A 25260-nucleotide genomic window follows, 5' to 3' on the forward strand; every position below is an offset into this window, starting at 1 on the left:
TTTTGAAGTATGTGAGGCTCTCAGGCACTTATCTCTTACCGTGTGATTGTACCATATTTTCCACTTTCAGTTCCAGAGGTCAGGAATCTCCACTGGTCCACTTCTTCCCTGACTGGGCACAACTCTTGCTACTGTCTGACTCTATAAGCCTGTGGTCAGTGTATGATTTGCTTGGCTGTGGATTATCTGTTGAGTATGATGGTTCTGTGGTTCAGTCAGGATGCCAGGGACTGTCACTTAAGTGGAGTGGTTCCACTTAAGAGAGGCAGTAAGCAGTTATTCATTCAGCCATCCAATAAGTAGTTTTTGAAGACTTAGTATGTGCCAGGCACTGTGCTTGGTCCTGGAAATATGGCAGTAAGCAAAACAAACAAATACATTTTCATGGAGCCAGCATCCATTTGTGACAGGTCATAAACAAATTTAGAAGGTGGGAAAAGCCATGCAAGGAAATGGAGAGGATGACCCTGAGGTTGCAGTTTTATATCAGTCTGACACATGATTGACAATCATCTGTAAGCTTTCTGACTTAAGAAGGGAAACCAATGCATTTCTAAATTTTTACTTTCTAAAAAGTTTCCTTAGTTAAGGAGTTCGAATGATTTACAGTAGTTCCCCTTACCTGCAGGGGATATGTTCTAAGACCCGAGTGAACGCCTCTCTATATACACTTTGTTTTTCCCTATACTTCCATATTTACGATATTTTATAGATTAGCCACAGTAAAAGATTAGTAATAACAAGTAAAACAATTATAATAATATACTTTAAAAGTTTGCACTTCAGAGTCATTAGTCAGTAAAATAAGGGTTACTTGAACACAAGCATCTGCGATGCTGTGACAGCTGATCCAGTAAATAAGATGGCTACTGAGTGACTAATGGGCAGGTGGCACATGCAGTGCAGGTATGCTAGACAAAGGAACACTTCACGTTCTGGGCTTGATGGAAGGAGATGGTGAGATTTTATCACACTGCTCAAAAAAGAGCACAACTTAAAACTTGCAAATTGTTTATTTTTGGAATTTTCTATTAATATTTTCAGGTTTTAGTTAATCATTTAGCACGGATACTGTGGATGAGGGGACTACTATAGTAAGAAAAACAGTGGAACAATCTGGGTGACCTGTGTTCTTCTGACGTTCTTTCCTTGGAAGACTGTGTTTAGCTTAGGCAGGTCCAGCCTTTGGCATCTTTCCTGTTTTGTAACATAAAATGCAGGCCAAGATGTTTTTGAGAGGGCCTTTTGGTTCTCTTACGTGACTAGAGATTTTTAACACCAAACTTAAAAACTAAAACCTTCCTTTTTCTTTTGTAGGTTTGTGTGGTTTATTGTCAGGAGCTGAAGTGCTGGTGCAGGGCTGTTATTAAGTCAATCATATCTTCCGCAGACCATTACCTGGCAGAGTGTTTCCTTGTGGATTTTGCCAAGTACATTCCAGTAAAATCTAAAAAGTACGTATGCATGTATTTTGCCTTAACACTCTTCAAGGAGACAAATGTCAGTTTTAAAGGAGAATATCCATTTTTAAAGTAAGGTAACAAAGGTCATTACCTTTTGAGAAAGATGATACTAGAATTTTTTAACTTCTCAAATGGAAGACTTGCAAGTTCCAATCTGTGTCTTCTGACTGGAAGAGCAGTGGTCAGATGAAACTCAGGGAAGCGTATCTCTTTTCCACCTTCCTTCCTGGAAAGGGCAAAGAGATTCAGGCCCTTCTCTTTGCATCTTCTGGAGCCTTCACCAGCTGTTCTCTGTTCCCTCAGTTTGCTCCTGTGATGGAGCATGTCCATTAGGGAAGTGTGGCTGCAAGAAAGACACTACCAGGAGGTAGAGAAAAACTCTTATCTCCCCAGAAGGGTAGGTTGCTGGCCCAGCCTCAGGTTGCAGAGATCAGAGTGTGTGCTCAGGTGTGTATTCCTGATTGCCCTACTTACCAAAGTGCTTAAGGTGGGGACAGAGTTCATAGTGAGCTGGTGACTGGGTAGTCTTTACTGATTCTGGGGCCACATGTCACTGTTTATTAGAAAACACTAGTAACAAGTCAGTCTAGTGTTTTGTGATAACTTTTCTAGTTTTTTTTCCCCAGAGAAAGGGATTATCAGCTTAATAAATAAATATGAGGACTCTTCTTCCTCTGAAGGAGGAGCAGTACCAAGTAGACTTCATTTGCTATAAGAGGGGTCTCCTGAATAGAAAAATTTGTGGCAGAAGGGCTTGTCGGACCTTGGGAATTTATAGATACTTAAGGAAAAAGTAGATACCTTTCCAGCTTATAATTCTGCACCTTTATAATTGATATAAAATAACTATTGTGTTTAACTGCTGGGGAGCTTTCTTTTTGTATTTGGTGTTTTAATTTAGTTTGGGGCAGGAGAATCATATGATGAAATAGAGCAACCACCTTTTCCTAACCTTTATGAGGCAAAAGATGATGCACATACAGGCATAATGAGGATCCAGGGATGGTAAAGTGATCTGTCATTTGCCTTAATGAGAATAAAATTGTTGACTTTTTTTTCGTTTGTGGTGCTGGGGGTTGAACCCATGTGTCCTTGGCTGGGGCCTCATGCATGCTAGGCGAGTGCTCTATCACTGAGCGCACACCCACCCCCAGCCTGATGTTGATCTTATTTATCAAACCTCAGTCTTCTGGTTCTTTTGTGCAAAGTTGGCAGATACTAATTATTAGAATATCCATCTATTTATAGAAACTTTCATGTAATTCTGATCATATACTGATGTTGATATTTAAAAATCTTAAAGAGAATTTCTCCACAGGTTTTTTTATTATTACCCAGTATGTCTGAATCTCCAAAAGCTTGTTAAGACATTTTTTTCCTAAATTTTTGCCCTTCTGCCTTGAAATTTTCATACCATAGATATGCTGATCTTTTATTTATGTACTATATTTATATTTGTGCTTTGTTCACAAAATAACTAAGGTTTTTTTTTTGTTTTTTGGGGTTTTTTTTCCCCTACTCCTCAAGAAACAGTTTTTCCTCCTGGCTACATATATCCAAGTGCTGTGGGTAGTTACATTAGAAACAGTTATTTTCTGTTTTTTTGTTTTACATTAAATATATTAATTATGTAAGCGTACTTTAAATGACTGTATTGCATACAATTTTGTTTGTAATGGAATTATCTCTGCTTCACTTTTAAGCATCCGGGTTGCAGTAGAATCTTTTATGCAGCTTCCCTATAGAGCAAAAAAATTCAGACTGTATTGCACAAAACCTGTTACATTACACATTGACTTCTGTGAAGACAATGCTGAAATTGTGTAAGTACAGCTTCTTCAGTAGTTTAAATCATTAAAAACCTTAAATCAAGTGTTTATTTGAAATCTGTTCCTTGGTAGGAATGCTAAGAAATTGCACAGGTCTCTGTTCTGCAAGAGGTGGCTTTTGAATCACTGTCAAATCTGGCTGTGCAGCAGAGTCCCCTGGGCAGCCCCATCTCTAGAGGCTGAAGTTGGGAAGTTAGAAGAGGGCCTGAGCTCTGTGCTTCTTGCCCTTTGTATTTTTTTACTTATAAAAAGAAATAAGTTACCTATAAAGAAAAAATAAAACAGGATCATGGACCATGAAAAGTTTATTAACCGGGCATGGCAGTGCAAGCCTATATCCCAGCTATGTGGGAGTCTGAGGTAAAAGGATCATTAGAGCCCAGGAGTTCAAGGCCCCAGCCTGGGCAACACAGTGAGACCCTGTCTCAAACAATCAAAAATTTATTGCATTCCTCTCCAGCCCTTTGCCCTCCCTCCTATGAGGCCTTGTGGTCTGTTAAACCTCCAAACTTCTAAAACCTTGTCAGTGCTTTTATACACATCTTACCTGCCTAAAACTGTCGATGAAAATTAGAACACTGACTTTTTGGCAAAATTAACTTAAGAGTATATATTGGAGCTTTTTACCATGAATTTTTTTTCATGGGTAGGTGTAATTATTCTACTTGTACTTAACCATTCTCCTGATAGCTAGATACATTATTTCCACATGATTTGGCACATTCATATAAAATATGTAGATGCCAAGAGATATACACTTGCACACACACACTCTCCTGTCTTTGTTCCTTTTTACTAGTATCTGGTCATGGTGCTAGTGTTTGTACAGAATGCTTCCCTGAACTGGGCAGTACTTTGTCAGGTATAAGTCTGATCGGTTATTTTATTATCATAATTGTTCAGTGATAAAATAGTACTAATTAATGGGTTTCTCTGTGACATTTCCATACATCCATATATGCTTTGATCATATCCACCCTTCCTTCTACTCTTACCCTTTCTGGTCCTTCCCTCTCTCTTCTGCACCCACTGCTCCCCTTCCCTTTCCAAATAGTCTTCTGTTTTCTCTCCCCCCTCACCAATTCATAGAAAACTTGCAATATACATCTTTCTGTGTGTGGTCAATTTCACTTAATATGATAACCTTCAATCCAGCCCATTTTCCTGAAAATAATATGATTTTATTCTTCTTATGATTGAATGGTACTCCATTGTATATAACATGTATTTTCAATCATCTGTCGATGCGCACTTAGGCAGATTCCATATCTCGGCTATTGTGAATAGTGCTATAGTAAACATGGGTATGCAGGCATTTCTTGTATATGCTGATATCATACTTATGGGTGGGTACCCATGAGTGGCATAACTGGATCATACGAGTTCTTTTTTCAGGTTTGTTTTTTGTTTTTCCTTTTTTAGGAATTTTCTTCTTTTTCCATAGTGACTATACTAATTTACATTCCTACCAAGTGTATAAGGGTTCCTTTCTCTCCACATCCTTACCAGCATTTGTTATTTTTATATTTTTTAAACACTTTTAAAAATATATTTTTTAGTTGTTGATGGGCCTTTTTATTTATTTATATGCAGTGCTGAGAATTGAACCCAGTGTCCCACACATGCTAGGCAAATGCTCTACCACTGAGCTACGACCCCAGCCCTATTTTTGTATTTTTGATAATCACTATTCTGAGTGGCTTGATTTCTCTCTCTGTAGTTGGTGGGGTCAGTTCCATCCTTTCCTTCAGGATTGAGGCACATAGAAAGAAAAGCCATAGAGATCAGCCCAATTCTGACTCCACTCACACATGGCAATGATGATGTATTGTGCTCTCTGAACTTGAAAGTGGTAGCTGGGTGTAATGGTACATACCTGTAATCCTAGCGGGGCTGAGGCAGGAGGATCGAAAGTTCCAGGCCAGCCTTAGCAAGGCCCTCAGCAACTTAGTGAGACCTTGTCTCATAATAAAAAATAAAAAGGGTTGAACATCTAGCACAGTGGTATAGTACCCCTAGGTTTAATCCCTGGTACCAGAAACAAAAACAAAACAAAACAAAAACAATTTGGAAGCTACCTCTCTGTGGATACTTTTGAGCTCTTTAGAGACCTTCCTGTACCCCACTCTCCCACCCCCACCACCTGCACTTGATGTGGTGAATACATCACTCTTGCGGCCTGCCTCAGAATCCACACTGATGAGATAATAAGCCAGCTAGTCTTTGTGGAAACCATTACTTCCCACAAGGCTGCCCTGCAGGCAGCCTACACTGCCGCTCATACTCCTTTGCTCTGAGAGACTCCGAGAGTAAGGGCCCTGCTATGGCAGTACCCACTGCCCACTAAGCTGTCCCTGTTTCAGAGCAGCCAGTTGCTGACCCTTCAAGCATGAATTGGGCACTAGCCTATATAGCCCAGCTCCTCATCAGAGGAAGCCTACCCATTTGCTGTCTTGCTGCCTCTCAGCATGATCTCTTTCCCAACCTCAATAGTCTTCAGGGGCCTTCCCCACTCTCAGATAGACCCCACTTAACATGAGGATATCTCCAGTGTAGGCGAAGGATTTAAGTTGTCTTACTGAGGTTTGATCATATTCTTTGACATGTGATACCTTTTATTTGTATTTTATCTAAAACAATTTTCTTAGTATGTGATTATAATTTGTGATAGATTTTCTCATCTAAAAAGACTAGCAATCTCTACCACCACTGGGGTACAGAAAGTACCACCCTGGGCTGGGGATATAGCTCAGTTGGTAGAGTGCTTGCCTCGCAAGCACAAGGTCCTGGGTTCAATCCCCAGCACCAAAACAAAACAAAACAAAACAAAAATGTACCACCCAACATTGAGTATTACTAGGCTTTTAAATTTTTGTGTGTTAAGTAAAAATGGTACTTTGTTTTAATTTGAACTTTTCTGACAAAGTTGAGTATTCATGTGTTTATTCTCTGTGTGTGTGTGAGAGAGACAGACACTGATTGAGTTACCTATTCATATACTATATTGATTTTTCTCTTTGATTTGGTTGCCTTATGGGAATTTACTATTTTTTTATACATGTGTATATATGTATTTTTTTCTTTCTTCCTTTTTTTGATGGTACTTAGAATTGAACCCAGGACCTCATGCAAGGGATCTAGACCTTTATTTTGTTTTACTTCAAGACAGAGTCTCAACTAAGTTGCTGCTACTGGCCTTGAACTTGAGATCCTCCTGCCTCAGCCTCCTGAGGAACTAGGATCACAGGTGTAATATGCCTGGCCATCGTTTTTAAAAAACCTCTTTGGTAAATTTTTTTGTGTGGCAAGATTTTTTAATCCCTTTTTTTTTTTCACTTTATTTATTTATATTTTTATGTGGTGCTAAGGATTGAACCCAGTGCCTCCCATGTGCTAGGCAAGCGTGCTACCAATGAGCCACAACCCAAGCCTCACTATCTTTGTTGTCTCTTTTCAGAAGTCCTTTGGAATTCTCTTGAAGTAAGGTGCTTAATCTAAGTAAAAAAAAAAAATTTGAATACCAATTATGTACAGGTACTGCATGTGTTATATACATTACCTTATTTTTTCTTTAAAAGAACTCTTGGAGGGGCTGAGATTGTGGCTCAGTGGTAGAGTGCTTGCCTAGTACGAGTGAGGCTCTGGGTTCAATTCTCAGCACCACATATAATAAATAAAATGTCCATCAACAACTAATAAGAAAAAAGAACTCTTTGAGGATGGTGGTAACATCTCAGATGATTAAAAATAGTGGAAGTATAACACATTCTAGCCTTAAACTTTAGTTTCATTCCTTACTACCAAATCCTGGTTTCTCCTGCTTTTCCCACTACTTACAGCTTTTTCTTTTTCTTTTTCTTTTTTCTTGCTAAAGTAGAGGAAAGATGTAGAAAGAACAAGCTGATGGAGATCCAGTGGGAGAGGGCCAGCAGTGCTAGGGTCAGCTGAGGCAGAAATAGCTTGAGATGATATAGTGACTGGCTTTCTCCCACCACCTCCTGGAGTGCTGGTTTAGCCGATGTGTATCACATTGCTCTCCATGCCAGCCTGTACTGGACATTGCACACTTGGGATCTATGCCCCAAGGAGCTTGTGTTCTGGCTAGAGAGACAGATTTGTCACAGGTAACTGGGGATGACGGTGTTGCAACAGAACTGTCATGGTATTGTGCATGTCTCGGCAGGGCCTCTTTAGTGTGAGTCTCTGTGCTAGTGCCAGTGGCCTTGGCTTTGCAGGATGCTCCTAGGGTCTTCATGAGCAGAGCAGGGCCAGAGACAACCTCCCTGCTACCTCTAGCAAATAGGCTTTATATTTAATGCTAGAAATATCCAGTGGATGGTTTACTAAATGAATTTAGTGTACTAGGCTTAGAATTTGTAATGAAGTTTTATCTGTTTACTGTTCCAGACCTGCCAAAAAGTGGGACAGTGCAGCTATCCAGTACTTTCAGAACATTCTTAAAGGTAAGACCAGTGCATTGTGTTCACTGTACCCTACTTTGAACTGACACCCTTGGTGGCTTACCCTTCTGTTGGAAAGGATTTTGACCTTTGCCTGCTAAGCTGGCATATGGGAGCTTCCCGTCAGTGTCACAGTGACTGTACCCCTGAAACTTTGTGGGTGGATGCCAATGCCAATAATCAACAACTCAAATTAAAAAGTGACTGTTTCTGTAGATGAACCCCCCGCACAATAAACTTAAAAACTACAGTGCTACAGAATAAATTTATGTGCATTTTATTGAATTAATAATTAAAACCTATCCTTTTTTAGTGAGCAAAGGATATTTATTGTGTAATAATCATTATTGCTAATTTAAGATGTATAAAATGTCTTTACCTTTTTAGTGTATTATTTTATTTGAGCGGCTATAAAATTAACCTCTTTTATGGCATCTGTCTTGACTCCTGACTTTTAGGGGCCCATGGCTGTGCCTCCCTCTTAGGGCTGTTCTAAAGAATGAGTAGGTGTGACATGCCTGGAGTGCTGCATGGGACCTAGTTGGATTCTGGCTGTCCTGTGCTGCCCCATTGTTTGAATAAAGGAAAAGCCAGATGCTTTGAACCTGGGAGAAGTGGGAGGTTGGGCCCTTGTGGGGTATGCCGGGAGATGGGAGTGTGGGTTTGGAGGTGGTAGACCCCCTGGGGTTGAATTCTGCCTCTCCCCTTCTGTGTATGTAGCCTTGGACAAGTTACTTAACTTTCTCTGAGCCTGGTATCCTTACCTGAAAAATGTTAAAAAAGGTTGTGATAAAAATCAAAAGAAATCAGGCATATAAAGGACTTAACATAGTTCATGATAGGTGCTCATAAATGGAGCTCCCATTGGGTTCTCGAGTCTGTGATAGAGTAACTAAGAAGTCCAGTTCATGGGGTGTTTGGAGGGGAGAAGGGGTACTTTGATGAAAGGTGCAACTGGAAATTTGGATGTGGTTGTCAGTGGGAGAGAAGAAGGCAGAAATGTACTTGAGACATAATCATAGGTGGCAGAGGGACACTGTTGATGGGGACAGAGGATATGTGGCTCTCTGCACAGTCAGGAGAGCCTTTTCCATGGCTCACTGGCCTTTCCACCTTGTGCTCTAGGAGCCCACCCTGCTCAAGGAAGCTGCTGGCTGTTGGTCAGCAACAACTAACCACCTAAAGAAGAAATAGTCATGATCACATTAAATGTACTTTGCACATGTCACCTCATTTGTGCTCTTATTTATGCCATTTAGCAACTACCCAGGTGGAAGCCAAACTATGTGCTGTGGAAGAAGATACTTTTGAGGTTTACCTTTATGTAACAATAAAAAATGAAAAAGTAAGTGAAAGATTTGTGTTTTTCAAAATATTTTATCAAGAAAAAATGTAATTCACACAGCATAGAAGTTATCTGAATGTTTCAAAGTCTGGCTTAAATGAGAAGTTAACCAGGACTGTCTCCTTTTTTTAAAAATATTTTTTAGTTGTCGATGGGCCTTTGTTTTATTTATTTATATGTGGTGCTGAGGATCGAACCTAGTGCCTCACATGCTAGGCAAGTGCTCTACAACTGAGCCACAACCTCAGCCCTGTGTTTCCTTTTTTGATTACTTTAAAAAAAAAATTACTTCAGTAACTTATTGGGGCATTGTCTCATTTAGTAATGGACAAGAAATTATTACTGTGATGATGAGTATGAAATGTGTGCTGACAGGGACATGATTATTACAAATAATTGCTGTGGCTCACCCCCCCCCCCCATTTTCCTCATTATATTATATGCTCATTGAACTCAGATGCCATACTTGAAAGTGGATCTGACCTGTGAAACCTTCACTCTCCCCTACCTAGGTATTCACTGCTACATTTTGGCTGACTGCCTTTTTCTGAAGGGCACCATGAGGTACAGCTCTGCACCTTGGGAAAGTGGAAGGCATAGATCTAGGGCTGCTCAGAACCCACAGAGGGTGACCTACCCAGGGATGGGGGTTGCAGGGAATTGAACCCAGGGCCTTGCACATGCTAAGTACCTACTGTACCACTGAGCTATATTCAATGCCCACCTAGGGATTTAAACTATATATATATTTTGAACACTTGACTCACTGGAGAGATACTAAAATAATGTGATTGTTGTATATACTTTGCCCAGATTTCCCTAATGTTATGACTGCATAGAATCGTAGTATAGTTATTAAAACCAGTAAGTTAACATTGATAACAACGTTTAACAAATTCTCAAATTATTTGAATGCTGCCAGTTTTCTTACTAGTTTTCTGGTTTAGGCTCTGATTCAGGACTTGGGTTGCATTTACTCGTCATGTCTTCTTAGTCTCCTCTAGTCTGGGACAGATCCTCAGTCTTTACTCACCTTTCATGACCTTGACACTTTTAAAAGTATTGGCCACTTGTTTTCCAGAATGTTACTCAAGTTGGTTTTGCCTGTGTTTTCTCACAGTTAGGTTGAGGTTGAGTGTTTTTGCAGTAATGCCACAGAAGCAATGTCATGCCTGTCTCAGAGCATTTTGTGGGGTCTGTACTGTTAACTTGTCTAATTGCTAGTGATTAGTCCATGCCGATCATGTGGTAATGTAGTATGGTATGGGTCTTCCCCATACAGGGTTGCCGTTTTTTTTTTTTTCTTTTGAGATTAATAAGTATTTTATTGGGAGATACTTTGAGACTGTGCAAATATTCATCAATGCTTCTTGCCTGTAAAAATTATTACTGTGGTGTTTGCCTGTTTCCATCAGGCCTTCTACAATTTTTTTTGCCTTCTATAATTTTATTTTATTTTATTTATTTATTTATTTTTTGGTGCTGGGGATTGAACCCACGGACTTGTGCTTGCCTTGCAAGCACTGAGCTATCTCCCCAGCCCGAAGAGTTATGTTTATCTTCCTCTGAGGTGCCTGGGACTCAAACCGCTGACCCTGCGCTTGCTAGGCGAGCACTCTCCAATAGGAGCTATTTCTTCAGTTCCTTACCTTCTACATTTTTAAATAGAATTCTGTAATAAAGAATTGTTCCTTCACCATTTATTAAATCATTCAATTAATATTAGTATGGATTTTTGGTTATTGAGGGATAATAACCATTGCTATCATTATTGTCTTGCTCAGATTGCTTCAGATTTTGATCATTAGGAGTTTCTTCAAAGTGGCTCATGTGTCCTTTCAATGTGCCCGTCATTGTTTGAACACTCTTTATCTTTCCGGTCTCACAGAATGCTCCAGGATCATTTTGTCATTTTCCACAAATCAACCACTTTGCCAACAAATGCTGTTTTTTTGAATTAATGAATGATAAGTGATAGTTTGATATAAAGATGAGGGCACTAGGTGTACTTGCTGCTCTGGGTTGTCATTGATTGTGTATCCTCTCAGCACAAAGTGTTAGGAAACATCTGCAGATAACTAACTCATGCGTGCACATGAGCTATATTTATCTCTAGTCTATCATCTGTACATGTGTCAACAGCTCTGATCCCTCTAGATTCAGTCCTGCAACTGCAGGGTCCATCCAATTCCAACAGTGAGAAACCCACGCCAAATAAGCCATGGTGTACTTACACAATCAGTCCTAGTATTCACATAAAGTAGTTCTCAGAATTGCTAACATATGTTCTTGTGAAAAGGAAATTTGTCTCTAGCCTTACTTCGAACAGCCAAATTATTATCAAAGTTGCTCAAGTTAGTTTTTTTTTTTTTCTTTCCCACACCCTTTGGTGTGATTGTGTTATTCTTTTGTAAAAAGGTTCATTTTTTTACTGTCTGTGTTGCTTTTTGGGTTCTCACACCCTGGTTGGTTTTACCTGTGACTTCTCGCTTGTTTTACAGTGGTAAGTTGTTGGTAAAAATTGTGGGCTGTAGGATCAGTCTCCTAAAACATTTTCTAAAATAAATTGTCTACTGACTTGCTTTCCTCTTGCTTTCCAAAAGTCTCTCTTTCTCACCATGCAGGTTGTAGATTATGATGACTTGCTTCAAGGTGGTGAAGTACAGAAGGTAGGAAGGTCCAAATGGTGCCTGAGGTCATAATTGCCAGAAAAAGGTTAAGGTCAACAGTCCTTTTCCAGCTCCCAATGGAAGAACAGGGCTATGTCCCATGGTGGTATTTTTGGCCTGGCTTCTTTTATTCAGAAAAATTATTTTAAGAGACATCCATGTATCAATAGTTTATTCCTTTTATGGTCAAGAACTCTTCCCTTATACAGCTAACTATAGCATGTGCATCCATTCTCTTGATGATGGACATTTGAGTTGTGGCCAGTTTGGGAATATAATAATATAGATGATATCAGAAACTGCCAATTTGTTTTCCAGAGTTATTGATCATTTTATATTCCATCAGCAATGTATAACACTTCACTTCCTTTACGTCCTCCTTGACACTGTGGTTATTCTAATAGGCATGTAATAGTATATCATTGTGGCTTAAATTAGCATTTGCCACATGACTAATGATGCTTTTATGTGCTTATTTTATGTATTTATTTACTTATATATACATATTTTAATATTTTTTAGTTGTTGATGGACCTTTATTTAATTTGTTATATATGCTTGGTGCTGAGACTCCAACCCAGTGTGCCTTACGTGTGCTAGGCGAGTGTTCTACTACTGAACCACAACCCCAGCCCCTACTTACATATTTTTTTAATACTAGGGCTTGAACACAGACAGGCTTTACCACTGAGCTACATCCCTAGCCCTTTTTATTTTATTTTTTTTTGGGGGGGCGGTTAGGGTCTTGCTAGTTGCTGAGGCTGACCTTGACTCTTTTTAAAAATTATTATTTTTAATTCTTTTTAGTTATACATGACAATAGAATGTATTTTGACATATCACACATAGAGTATAACTTCCCATTCTTGTGGTTGTACATGATGTGGACTTTCACTGGTCATGTATTCATATATGAACATAGGAAAGTTACATCCAATTTATTTTACTCTTTCCCATTTCCATCCCCCACTCTACCCTGTCCAGTCTGGTGAACCTCCCCTCCTCACCCACTGCCCTGCTTATTGTGAGTCAGTATCCCCATATCAGAGAGAACATTCAGCCTTTGTTTTTTGGGGATTGGTTTATTTTGCTAAGCATGATTTTCTCCAGCTCCATCCATGTACCTGCAAATGCCATAAATTCATTCTTCTTTGTGGCTGAGTAACATTCCATTGTGTACATGTACTACATTTTCTTTATCCATTCATCTGTTGAAGCACACCTATGTTGTTTCCACAGTTTAGCTATTGTGAATTGAGTTGCTATAAACATTGATGTGGCCGCGTCACTATAGAATGCTGATTTTAAGTCCTTTGGGTATATGCTGAGGAGTGGGATAACTGGGTTAAATGGTGGATCCATTCCAGGTTTTCTGAGGAATCTCCATACTGCTTTCCATAGTGGTTGCTCCAATTTGCAGTCCCACCAGCAATGAATGAGTGTACCTTTTTCCCCCACAATCTTGCCCACATTTATTGTTACTTGTATTCATGATAATTGCCATTCTGACTGGAGTGAGATGAAATCTCAGTGTAGTTTTAATTTGCATTTCTCTAATTGCTAGTGATATTGAAAATTTTTTCATATATTTGTCGACCATTTATATTTCTTTTTCTGTGAAGTGCCTGTTCAGTTCCTTTGCCCATTTATTGACTGGGTTATTTACTTTTTTTGGTGTTAAGTTTTTTGAGTTCTTTATTTATCCTGGAGGTTAGTGCTGTGTCTGAGGCGCAGTGGCAAAGATTCTCTCTCATTCTGTAGGCACTCTCTTCATGTTCTTGATTGTTTGCTGTGAAAAAGCTTTTTACTTTAATACAATCCATTTATTGATTCTTGATTTTACTTCTTGCACTTTATGATAGCGTCTTGTTGAGGAATAAGTCAACATGATATGGAGATTTGGGCCTACTATTTCTTCTGGTAGGCGCAGGGTCTCTGGTCTAATGCCTGTGGACCTTGACTCTTGATTCTCCCGCATTAGCCTCCCAAGTTGCTGGGATTACAACTCCACTGTGCCCAGTTTCATATGCTTATTTGCAATCCATATATCATCTTCGATGAAGTATTCATTAAGATATTTTGCCTGTTTTTCAAAAACTTGGTTGCTTTCCTTTTATTGAGTTTTGAGAATTCTTCATCCTGTATATTTGTCTATTCAGATATCTGTTTTAAAAATAGTTTTATCTTGTCATTTTTTTGTTCTTTTTAGTTATACATGACAGTACAGTATATTTTGACATATTTATACAAACTTCCTATTCTAATTAGGATCCCAGTCTTGTGATTCACTGTGGTGCATTTATATGTGTATATAGGAAAGTGCAGTCAGATTTACTCCACTGTCTTTCCTATTCCTGTCCCCACTCCCTTCCCTTCATTCCCTTTTGTCTAATGTATTGAACTTCTATTCTTCCCCTCCCCCTTTTTTGTGTATTAGCATCCACATATCAGAGAAAACATTTGACTTTTATTTTTTGGGGATTGGCTTTATTTCACTTTGCATAATAGCCTTCAGATTCATCTATTTACTGACAAATATCATAAAGTATTTCTTTTTATGGCTGAGTAATATTCCATTGTGTATATATACCACATTTTCTTTATCCATTTATTTGTTAAAGGGCCCCTATGTTGGTTCCATAGCTTAGCTATTTTGAATTGTACTGCTATAAACATTGATGTGGTTGTGTCACTGTAGTATGCTGATTTTAAGTCCTTGGGGCACATACTGAGGAGTGGGATAACCCAGTCAAATGGTGGTTCCTTTCAAAGTTTTCTTAGGAATTTCTATACTGCTTTCCAGAATGGTCGCACCAATTTGCAGTCCTTCATCATTCTTTTTTTAAGAGTGGAAGTTTTACATTTTGGTAAAACCTAATTTTATCAGTTTTCCTTTTATGGTTAGTGTTGTGCCACCAGATCTTTGCCTGGCCAGGTTATGTTGGCTCTTCATGCCTTTAAGATGTTTTTTGAACTTTATCAGATTTTTGCTGTTTTCTCATCAGGAGGGTTGGCGAGAAGTACTTAATTCACCATTATCAGAGAAGAAGTCATAAAAATAGATAAAATTATGTTCTATAAAGTATTTTTTCTGAAATCAAAATTTGGGATTAAGTGTGGAATATTTTCTTTACAGTCACTTGACTACACTTGTCTTACTATCCATAAAATGTTTTTAATTTTACAGGTTTGTGTTAATGATGATCTTGTTGCAAAGAACTTCGCTTGCTATGTATCTCCTACAGAGAAGAAAAATCTTGATGCTTTAGAGAAACCAAGGTTGGATATAAAGTCAGCTTCCTTCTCCAGCAAACTCAATCCAGCACTTACTCTTTGGCCAATGCTTTTGCAAGGAAAAGATTTTCAAGGAATGAAAAGTGAGCACATCCTCACCAATGTGTATTTCCTTTAAGCTGTTTTATTTGTAATCTTAATGTGTTGACATAAGTTGTTGTACAGATCTTTTCCTGTGGAGGCAGAGTCTTGCACTCTGTGTTTAATAACTGAAATTTAATATTGGGACAAGCCTGTGACAGATTTTGTGGTCCTAAAGCTGCTATGATTTCTTTTTATGAAACCAGGAAAAAACTGTTCTCAATTTCTTAATAAGTTACATTTTCAGAAGTCCAGATATTTGTAGTTTAAAGAGTCTAACAAAAAATATTCATTCTTTTAGACAGTTTTAAAAAGAATTATTTACTGAAAATGACCCTTAGCAGTAAAGCACGAGAAGAGTTAGTCGTGGCCTGTGGGACACTTTTCAGTGTTCTTCTCTGCTGTCTGGCTTTAGTCCCCTCACGTGTTTCTGCCTCCTTGTTAGGTCTCCAAGACCATACTGCAAAAGCAAGGGCAGTGGTAGTATGCCAAGAAATCCACACTGTATTTTGCATTTTATTTCATACCTTAATTTTGAGATTTATTCTTTTAGAGTCACATGGTTTAGATTTTCTGGCACAATCTCTCCAGCATACCTGGTGCAAAGGTGACCTACAGCCAACTGCTACAATACTGGGTGAGTCCTACTAGTTTGGTATATTTCACAGGCAACATAAAATAATATTCTTTTTGGCAGGGACTGGGGATTAAACCAACTCAAACCCAGCTTTGGGGCCTCCCACTGAGCTATACCCCAATCCCTTAACTAAATGAAGATTTAGAGGGTTGTTTAGGTCTCTGGTAAGCTGAGCACAGTGGTACACACCTGTAATCCCAGTGGTTTGGCAGGCTGAGGCAGGAGGATCATGAGTTCAAAGCTAGCCTCAGCAACAGTGAGCAATAGTGAGGCACTAAACAACTTAGTGAGACTCTGTCTCTAAATAAAATACAAAATAGGGCTGGGGATGTGGTTGAGTGCCCCTGAGTTCAATCCCTGGTTACCCCCCCCCCCCCAAAAAAAAAGGCTCTGGTAAGTCTCTTTTTATAATATAATGGAGTGAATTTATGGTATAGATGCTGACAGTGATTACTTGCCCTGCAGTCCACCCTTAGAAAGTTTACTATAACATAAAAAGAACATCACAGGCACTCGTGAGCTGGGCTAAATGGCTCAAACATATAGTCTCAGCTACTTGGGAGGCTGAGGCAGGAGGATCACTTGAGCCCTGGTGCTCAAGGCCAACCTGAGAAACATAGCAAGACGTGGTCTCAGAAAATAAAAGAAAGAAACAATAGGCATCTGTAAGACTGACACTGTCTAGCGCTGACCAAGACCAGTGACTATTATTTGTTCTCAGAATACACCATGCTTTTATGATTGAGTTTTATTTTGAGCAATAGGGTGCAGAAAAATAAGGAAGATATACTTATGATAGAGATATACTTAGTCTTTAATTCCATATCTCAGAGATGTTTAATGACTTGGAATTGTTCAACAGGGTGAAGTCTGTCAGCCTCTGATGCTGGTTCACCCCTGTGGTTGATCCTTACCACTTCACTCCTGCACTGGGTGTCTGTTTACCTGTGGGTGTGACATCTCACATGCATCCACAATATGTTGCGACGAATCAAAGCTTTAATCAGTTAAGCTGTTACCTACATTTAATATTATTTTCACTTTGGTGATGTTCATCATAGGAGAATAGAGATAACCAAAATTGTTAAAAACTTGCCACCTTACTACCTACTTATTAAAATTTTAAGAGTTTCTCTTTCCAGTTTTCCAGATGTGAAGGTACGGGTTAATTTTTATTTTACAGGAACAGGATCCTCCTGTGTATACCTTTTTGTAGTGGTTTTCACTTATGGCTCAACTTCTTTCCAGGTCAAGTAATCCAGCATAACATGTTTAAGGATGTGGGCTCTGCTGCGTAATGGTCAGAGTGTGAGCCCTGCCTCCCGTCCTGCCGGGAGTTGGTCAGGAGAGCACTTGGCACAGCACCTGACGTGGCAGCTCTCACATGTGTGACTTCTACCCAGATTCCAATCGGCCTCCTGTAGGGTCCTCAGATGGGAGTCACTGCTGAAAGCAGCCCTGTCACCTTGGGAGCATATTCTTTCCATCGTATTCCTTCCATTTCCCTTGGAGCAGGAAAAGTACCAGGTGTTCGTGTCCTTGTGTTTTGCTATTGCACGACTTCACCTTGTGTGAATGTGTCATTGTTTTCAGTAACCCCAGATTGCTGGACAGTAATTGTGACCTTATTTAGTAAATAAAAATGATCAACTTGGGAAAATAAATTGTGTTTTAGTCTTACAAACTGGTGTGGGAATTTTTAGAACCTCGAAAAAAACGATAAAGGCCGAAACAAGATTTTAAAATTTAATCCCCTTAAGTGAAGTTTCATATAAAACCCTGTTCCATAATGATTTCATGTATTAAGATTTTATAATGCCTTTTTTTTTTTTTTTCATGTTTCCTACCTGTGTTTTTCATGGTAACTTTGTAATGCTGTTTTTATTTTTCAGATAAAGCTATAAAGTATAACAGGGATGATACGAGAGACTCACCTAAAAAGAAGTCTGAAGAGCAGCAGCAGTGCATCTCTTTAAAAGACGAAAATAAGGTTGTAGTTTTTAAATGCTCTTTAAATGTAAACTTCATGTAATGTTAATAATATCCTGTTAGAAACCAAAATGTGTTTTCTTAAAAAAAAATTCTTGACTGTGAAAGTTTTGTTCATGAAAAAAATGTAGTTTTCGTGTTTGCTTATTTTGAAAGAATAAGGGAACTCCACCTCCCTTCTTGTTAAGGTCTTGTCCTTGATAACTAATGCCCTTTCTAATGTTGGGTACTTATTCTCATTTTAATGAGAGTGTGAAAACTTGGGTTTCTGGGACACTCTAGTAGTTGATTTCAGTTCTGACTTACCTTCCAGTCCTTTGACCAGGTGAAAGTAATTGCAGGATATTTTAAATTCTGATTATCTGAAATGCCAGCTGCCTGCTATTTGGATATTTTAATCTAGTGATTATAGTGATGTTGTAAGTGTCATACTTTCCAGTTCTTTGTCTCTCTGTTTCTTGAGTGTGTGAGAAATTGCATAGAATGGTTGTTTATAACAATAATTTCCATTAAAATTTTTTTGAATCTTTAGTTTAGTTATTTTTGTGGTGCTCAGGATCAAACCCAGTGCCCCATGTATGTGAGGCAAGCACTGTACCACTGAACCACAACCCCAGTCCTTCCATTAAGTTCTTGTCCCAAAAGAATATACATCTCTTGTTAAGCATACGTATTCTTTGTGTAATTTGTTTTTCAGTGTATTGAATCTTCAGTATGCTGGCCAACAAAAAGAGGCATAACTATTTATGCTGATCCAGATATACCAGCAGCAAGGTAAGATTTGAAAATTCAGTGTAATCGACTATAGCCTTAGGTATAATAGATAGTCTTAGATAGTCATCCCTCAATATCCTTGGGGAATTGATTCCAGGACCCCCAGGAATACCGAAATCCACACATGCCCAAGTCCTGTATATATTAGTATTTACATATAACCTATGCATATCCTCCTTTATGCTTGAATTCATCTCTAGATTACTTGTAATACCTAATGTAATGTAAATGCTGTGTAAATAGTTGCTAGACTTATTGCTTAGGTAATAATGGCAAGAAAAAAAGCCTGTATATATTTAGTATAGGCAGAATTTGTTTATTCCCCCAAATATTTTCAATCTGCGGTTGAACACAGATGTAGAAACCATGGATGCAGAGGCCGACTGTACAGTGTTCTGAAATGTTGATGACAGGAAAGTATTCATTTCTAAAAAGGGTGGTCCAGAAAAATTTTTTTATCGTAAACAAATGGGATGCATGTTGTTTCTCTGTTTGTACATGGAGTAAAGGCATACCATTTGTGTAATCAAATTTATACAGGGTAATGTTGTTTGATTCATTCTTTTTTCCCTTCCCGCCACCCCTCCCACCCCTCTTTTCCCTTTATATAGTCCTTCCGTCCTCTAGTCTTGCCAGAAAATTTTGATTGAACATATTAAAGAAAAAAATCTTGTGACAATTGGGTTAGCACAGTGGACTGAAAACTTACTCTAGAGTCCCCTTGTTACCTTATTGGATAAAGTTGTTTTTGTAAGGCAGACGAGTGAAGGTTGGCACAGACTGGGTGTCTTCTGGAAGAATGGGCAAATGTGGACCAGATGGCAGCAGTGCTTGGTGGGGTACAAGGTGCTGGAAAGCAGAATGGTTTGCAGTCTTCTTCAGAGACTTTGACTATAGCACAGTCCTCATCAAGATGCATGAGTGACGTAAATGACATCACAGAAATGATGTCATATGCTATTCCATGCGCAGTATAAGAGCTTAAAATAGCATACTTCCATTTTTTTCCCACTTAGACTTTATGCTGTGATTTTCATGTGTTTTACTTATATATGTTACAAATGCTACAATCTGTTATTACTTTAATTATCTTTTAGAGAAATTTAATAAGAAAAATACCACATATTTGTCTCTGTGGTTACATTGGTGCTCTTCCCTTTTTGTGTTGATCCATTTTTCCATCTGATATCACTTTCCTTTTACTTGAAAGGGCTTTTTATTTAGCATTTCTTTTATTGCAGGTCTGCTGGTGATGAACTCTTCAATTTTTTAATGTCCAAAAAATTATTTGTGTGTGTGTGTACACACTTTGCATATTGATAGGAAAGTACTCTGCCACTGAACTATATCCCCAGCCCTTAGCTGCTCCTGTTGCTTTTTTTGGGGGGTGAGGGGAGGGTGCCAGGTCTAGAATGAATTCTAGGTTGACAGTATTTGACAGTATTTTTCTCTGTGTATTTTAAAGATAGTGTTCCATTGTCTTCTTTCGTTCTTTCCACAAACCCAGAGTGCTGGGGACTTGAACCCGGGCCTACCACATGAGAGGCTGGCACTCTATGAGTTGAGCTATATGGCTTGTGCCCATTGTCTTCTTGTTTGCATTATTCCTGATATAAAATCTGCTGTAATCTCTTTTATTTTGTTCCTCTGTTTACAATATCTTTTCTGACACTGCTTTTAATATTTTCTCATTATTACTAGTTTGAACAATTTGTTATATGCTTTGGTGTTCTTTTTCTCTTATTTCTTATGCTTGGGGTGTATTAATGTTCTTTGTAGCTTTCTGTTTTTCATCATATTGTGAAGTATCTTGGTCCATTTTGTATAGCTATAACAAAGTACAAACTAGGTAATTTATAAAGAATGGCCATTTGTTTTTCACAGTTCTGGAGGTTGGGAATTCCAAGATCAAGGCACTGGCAGTTTTGGAGTGTGGTGAGTGCCTAGTCTCAGCTTCCAAGATGGCACCTTGAATGCCTCATCTGGAAGGAGGAATGCTGTTCCTCACGTGGCAGAAGAGCAAAAGAGAGAGAACTCACTCCCATAAGTACTTTTTATAGTGGTATTAACCCATTGAGGGCAGAGCCCTCATCTCCCAAGAGGCCTTACCTCCCAGTGTAATTACATTGGGGACTGAGTTTCAACATGGAATTTGGAAGAGACAAAAATATTCAAACCATAGCAGGAAGTATTCATTGCTGTTATAGCTTTTTTTTTTTTTTCCTGCACCAGTGTCTTCCCTTTTCCTTTGAGACTCTGATAAAAAAAAAAATTTCAGAATTTTGACAATTGCTCCAAAGGCCTCTGAGGTGCTTCAGTTTTCAGCCTTTTTTTCTTGCCATTTTTCTGCTAATCTTTCACTTCTGTCATCTCCATTCTGTTGTTGTGAATATTCATTATGTGAATATTTTGTTTGGTATATATTTCATTTTTAAAATTTTTTATAGTTTATATTTCTTTGCTGAGAACTTCCTGTTTTTCCATTCAAGAGTGCTAAACTTTTCTTATGCAGCATGTTATAATAGTTATGTTAAAGTATTGGATAATTCCCACTTCTGAACCATCTTGGGGTTAGCACCTATTGATTCTTTTTTTCCCTTTGCAATTGATCCAATTTTCCTTGTTCTTCATGTGTTGAATAACTTTGGTTGGTATTCTGGATATTTTGAATAACATGTTGTGAGACTCGGGTTTCTGTTAATCCCCACTAGAAAAAGTGAATTATTGTTGTTTGTGTTAACAGGAGGCAATGATTTGGTTAGGTTCGTACAACTCAGGTTTAGTCTACTTGCCAAGGGTGACTGCAGTGTCAGCTCACTTTCCAAGTGTGCTGCTTCGGGGCTCTTCTGTAGATGCTTAATGCTGGGTGACCCTGGGACTCCTTTTAGTTCACAGTCAACAATAGGGGACCCCCTCTCTTTCCAGAATTTCCTTCATACTCGCCAAGTCCAGGTGCTCCTTTCCTGTCCCTCTATCCAGATAGATGGTTCCTTTTGAAGAAACTGCTGTGCAGTCTGTGCTTGGGCTACTTTAGGAGCAAAATGGCAATAGAAATAAGGGAGGAAAACAGTAGAGATTTCCCTACACATTGTTTGGAGCACAGAGTCTAGTTGCCCAGTTTTTCTGGCTGTAGGGACAGGTTTTCTTTTGAAGTTGTGTGGACTTTGCTGCTAGTTCCAAGGTAGAGCTGGCCTTGGGACAGACCCAGGAGAGAAACTGGGAAATAAGAAAAACAATCCCAGTTCTCTCTGGCTTAGAGAGGGAGACTCTCTCAGATTTTTTTTATCTTTTTATTTATTTATTTATTTTTTTCAGTGCTGGGGATAGAGCCCAGGGCCTGGAGCAGGCTAGACAAGTGCTCTGCTACTGAGCTATGTCCTCAGCCCTTCTCTCAGAATTTTTGACGTCTATATTTGCTACACACTTTTACGTCTCAGGCCACCCTGAGGTCTGAGGAAGGAAACAGAGGAAGGAAAAAGCCCATGGAACTCAACCAGGATTCTGTTTGTTTTCATTTTTTCTTCTCTGCCCCATTTCTTTTTTCTATCTAGAATTTCTCATTGTAATGAGTAAGAGAGAAAGGCTGTGTGGCCAGCATTAGAAGCATCAACAGTGATTTTCATACCTATGGGGCTAAGCCACCGGTATGAAAATCATAAGTTCTTATGGAAATTCGCTTTGGTGAATCAATTGATTCTTCACTGATAATTCTTAATTTTTTTTTTTTCTCATAAAGTCATTTTTAGGATTGGAGCAATTTCAGTAAACTCTTTTGATGTCTTTTATTTCTAGTTCTTTAAATCAGAAGCCAAATGAGAAGCCACTTAGATTGACTGAGAAGAAAGAATATGATGAGAAGAATGGATGTGTGAAGTAAGAATTGGTGTTGGGGGGTAGGGGGCAAATTTTTTATTGAAATAATTGTAATAAAATTATAAGCAGGAAGAATTTACATATCTTATTGCTAATTTCAAATTGCATTCCTATTAAAAAATATACTTCAAGTCTCCTGTAGGCTTTGAAGTTACTTTTTTCCTTTCCATTCAATTTTACATTTTAAATAACAGTAGCCACTCTGGAGTCACAAGTGGGACAGAGTTTAAGACAGTTCAGAGGTGGGTGAGTTGTGCTGTATTCACCAGCTGGTCTGAGGTTGGAAGGAGGTCATTCACCAAGCAGCCCTGCAGCTATGCAACTCCCCAGATGCCACTCTGATAGCCTGCTGTAGCCTCTTACCCAGCACAACCTCCTCATAGGATCCCAGGATCAAAGGCATTGAAGGCTGTCATCAGCCTTATAGCTGGGGATGACTATTAAGGCATCTGATTTGACAACATCCTTCCCAGGAGATTCCTTCACATTATTGCCTGAAGTTTTTGCTGTTACAAATGGTTTCTTCCTTTGGAACAAAAAGCCTTTCATTATCCATTTATTTTAAATTATTAGCTGGTAAATTAACTCTGAAGTATTCCATTCCCTTTTATTTGTGTATTTAAAAGTTTCATTTTTCTCTCAGTCTGCTAAATGCCCCTTGGAATCCACTAATGAGAGTATACCAGTTATCCTGTCTACTGTGGTTCCAGAGAAGCTTGAAGTAGCTCAAGGTTAAATAGCAAGGAAGAAAGAAAGCAGTGGGTTTCTGAGAAATTCAGGGACTACCTGGTGATCATGTGATCTTCTCCATGATCAGAGCAAATAGTCCTGGGATTGGCTATGTTGTGTCCAGAGCCTATGGAGCCAAGCATTCAGATCCTGGTGAACCGTGTGTCCATTATTTCTGGTTAAGTAGTAAACGCAGCCTAGGAAAGAGATCTTTTCCTGAGGGTGATGAGTTAGGGATTTGCAGGCATCATGTAACTTATATATAGAAAGGGGACACAGTGACCTTGGCATGTTGCCATTCATCCTGATTTGTCTATAAAGGACCACCTTAAATTTCTTAACAGAACTTCAGGAAGAATTGACCCCAAATTTGATCATCTTCTGCATTCCAGGATGGTATCCCACCCTTTTCCTTTGGAATCCTGGGTTCTTGGGTGGCTGGGAAAATGTTGGGGTCCACATCCAGAGTACTAGGGCCCACGTAGCAGATTTTTCTTTAGGGATAATTTTTAGGTGTTCAAAAGAAACAGCCCTGCTCCTCTGAGAGCATCTGGAAAAGACTGCAAGCTTGGGTTGGACTGACACATCATTCTAACCTGTCGCCACGCTCCACTGGCAGCCCTTGGGCATGTGCCGGAATCAGTTTCCAACTTCATTTGGTCGGTAGCAGCTCCCTGCAGCATTTTGGTGAAGAGGATTTTGATACTGTGTCACATGGGCTGGGGACAGTATATTATGAGTGATTAAGATAGCTGGTCTAGGTATAGGAGAGCTGAGTAGTGTCCTGCTTGCCATCTCTGTCATCTCTGATATTTAAATGTAAGTTTGTAGCTGTCTTTTTTTTTCTTTTCAGTTCTTTATCTTCTGATCTTTCCTGTATCTGTATACTACTATAAAACATGTTCTTTTTCTTCAGTTCTCTTTCTATAAACATTTTAACATTTCCCTACTTTGTACTACCACTTATTTAAGATGAAAAGTTTCTCTAAATAAATACATTTTTTATTGTTTGTTCTATTTAGTTATACATGACAGCAGAATGCATTTTGATTCATTGTACACAAATGGGATACAACTTTTCATTTCTCTGACCGTACATGATGTAGAGTCACAACACTTGTGTAATCATACATGTACATAGGGTAATTATGTTTGTCTCATTCCACCATCTTTCCTTCCCCTCGCCTTCTCCCCTCACCTCATTTCCCTCTACGTGATCCATTGTTCCTCCATTCTTCCCTTATTCCCCACCCCCATTATGCATCCATCATCCACTTATCAGAGAAAAGATTCAGCCTTCAGTTTTTTGAAATTGACTTATTTCACTTAGCATGATATTCTCCAACTCCATCCATTTACCTCCAAATGCCATAAATTTATTCTTCTTTATGGCTGAGTAATATTCCATTGTGTACATGTACCACAGTTTCTTTATTCATCTATTAAAGGACATCTAGGTTGGTTTCACAATCTAGCTATTGTGAATTGAGCTTCTATAAATATTGCTATGACTGCATCACTATAGTATGCTGATTTTAAGTTCTTTGGGATAACTGTGTCAAATTGTGGGTTCTTTCCAAGTTTTCTGAGTAATCTCCAGACTGCTTTCAAGAGTGACTGCACCAGTTTGCAACTCCACCAGCAATGTATGAGTGTACCTTATCCCTACATCCTCGCCAACACCTATTGTTGCTTGTATTCTTGATAATAGCCATTCTAATTGGGGTGAGATGGAATCTTAGGCTAATTTTAGTTTATATTACTCTGACTACTAGAGATGTTGAACATTTTTTCATATATTTGTTGATTAATTGTATATCTTCTGTGAAGTGTCTGCTCAGTTCCTTAGCCCATTTATTGATGGGGTTATTTGTATTTTTGGTGTTAAGTTTGAGTTCTTTATAAATTCTGTAGATTAGTGCTCTATCTAATATGCATGTAGTAAAGATTTTCTCCCACTCTGTAGGCTCTCTCTTCACATTACTGATTGTTTCCTTTGCTGAGAAAAAGCTTTTTAGTTTGAATCCATCCCATTTATTGATGCTTGATTTTATTTCTTGTGCTTTAGGAGTCTTGTTAAGGAAGTCTGGTCCTAAGCCAGCATGATGAAGATTTGG

The 25260-nt window shown here is 38.7% G+C and overlaps 1 protein-coding gene across 3 annotated transcripts in view; it reads left to right on the plus strand.

The window, feature by feature from the left end:
* TDRD12 (tudor domain containing 12) overlaps positions 1-25260 on the plus strand; it is a 92487-nt gene that overhangs the window by 18866 nt on the left and 48361 nt on the right. For all 3 annotated transcript variants that reach the window (XM_079119897.1, XM_079119895.1, XM_079119896.1), the window contains 9 exons: positions 1318-1454; positions 3167-3286; positions 7700-7755; positions 9012-9097; positions 14954-15143; positions 15695-15778; positions 17671-17768; positions 18465-18541; positions 22334-22414. In XM_079119897.1, the coding sequence (XP_078976023.1) occupies positions 1318-1454; positions 3167-3286; positions 7700-7755; positions 9012-9097; positions 14954-15143; positions 15695-15778; positions 17671-17768; positions 18465-18541; positions 22334-22414 (929 nt within the window). The remainder of the gene's footprint in view (positions 1-1317; positions 1455-3166; positions 3287-7699; positions 7756-9011; positions 9098-14953; positions 15144-15694; positions 15779-17670; positions 17769-18464; positions 18542-22333; positions 22415-25260) is intronic.

The sequence above is a fragment of the Sciurus vulgaris genome (assembly GCF_902686455.1).
Source record: "Sciurus vulgaris genome assembly, chromosome: 17".
Classification (NCBI taxonomy): Eukaryota; Metazoa; Chordata; class Mammalia; order Rodentia; family Sciuridae; genus Sciurus; species Sciurus vulgaris.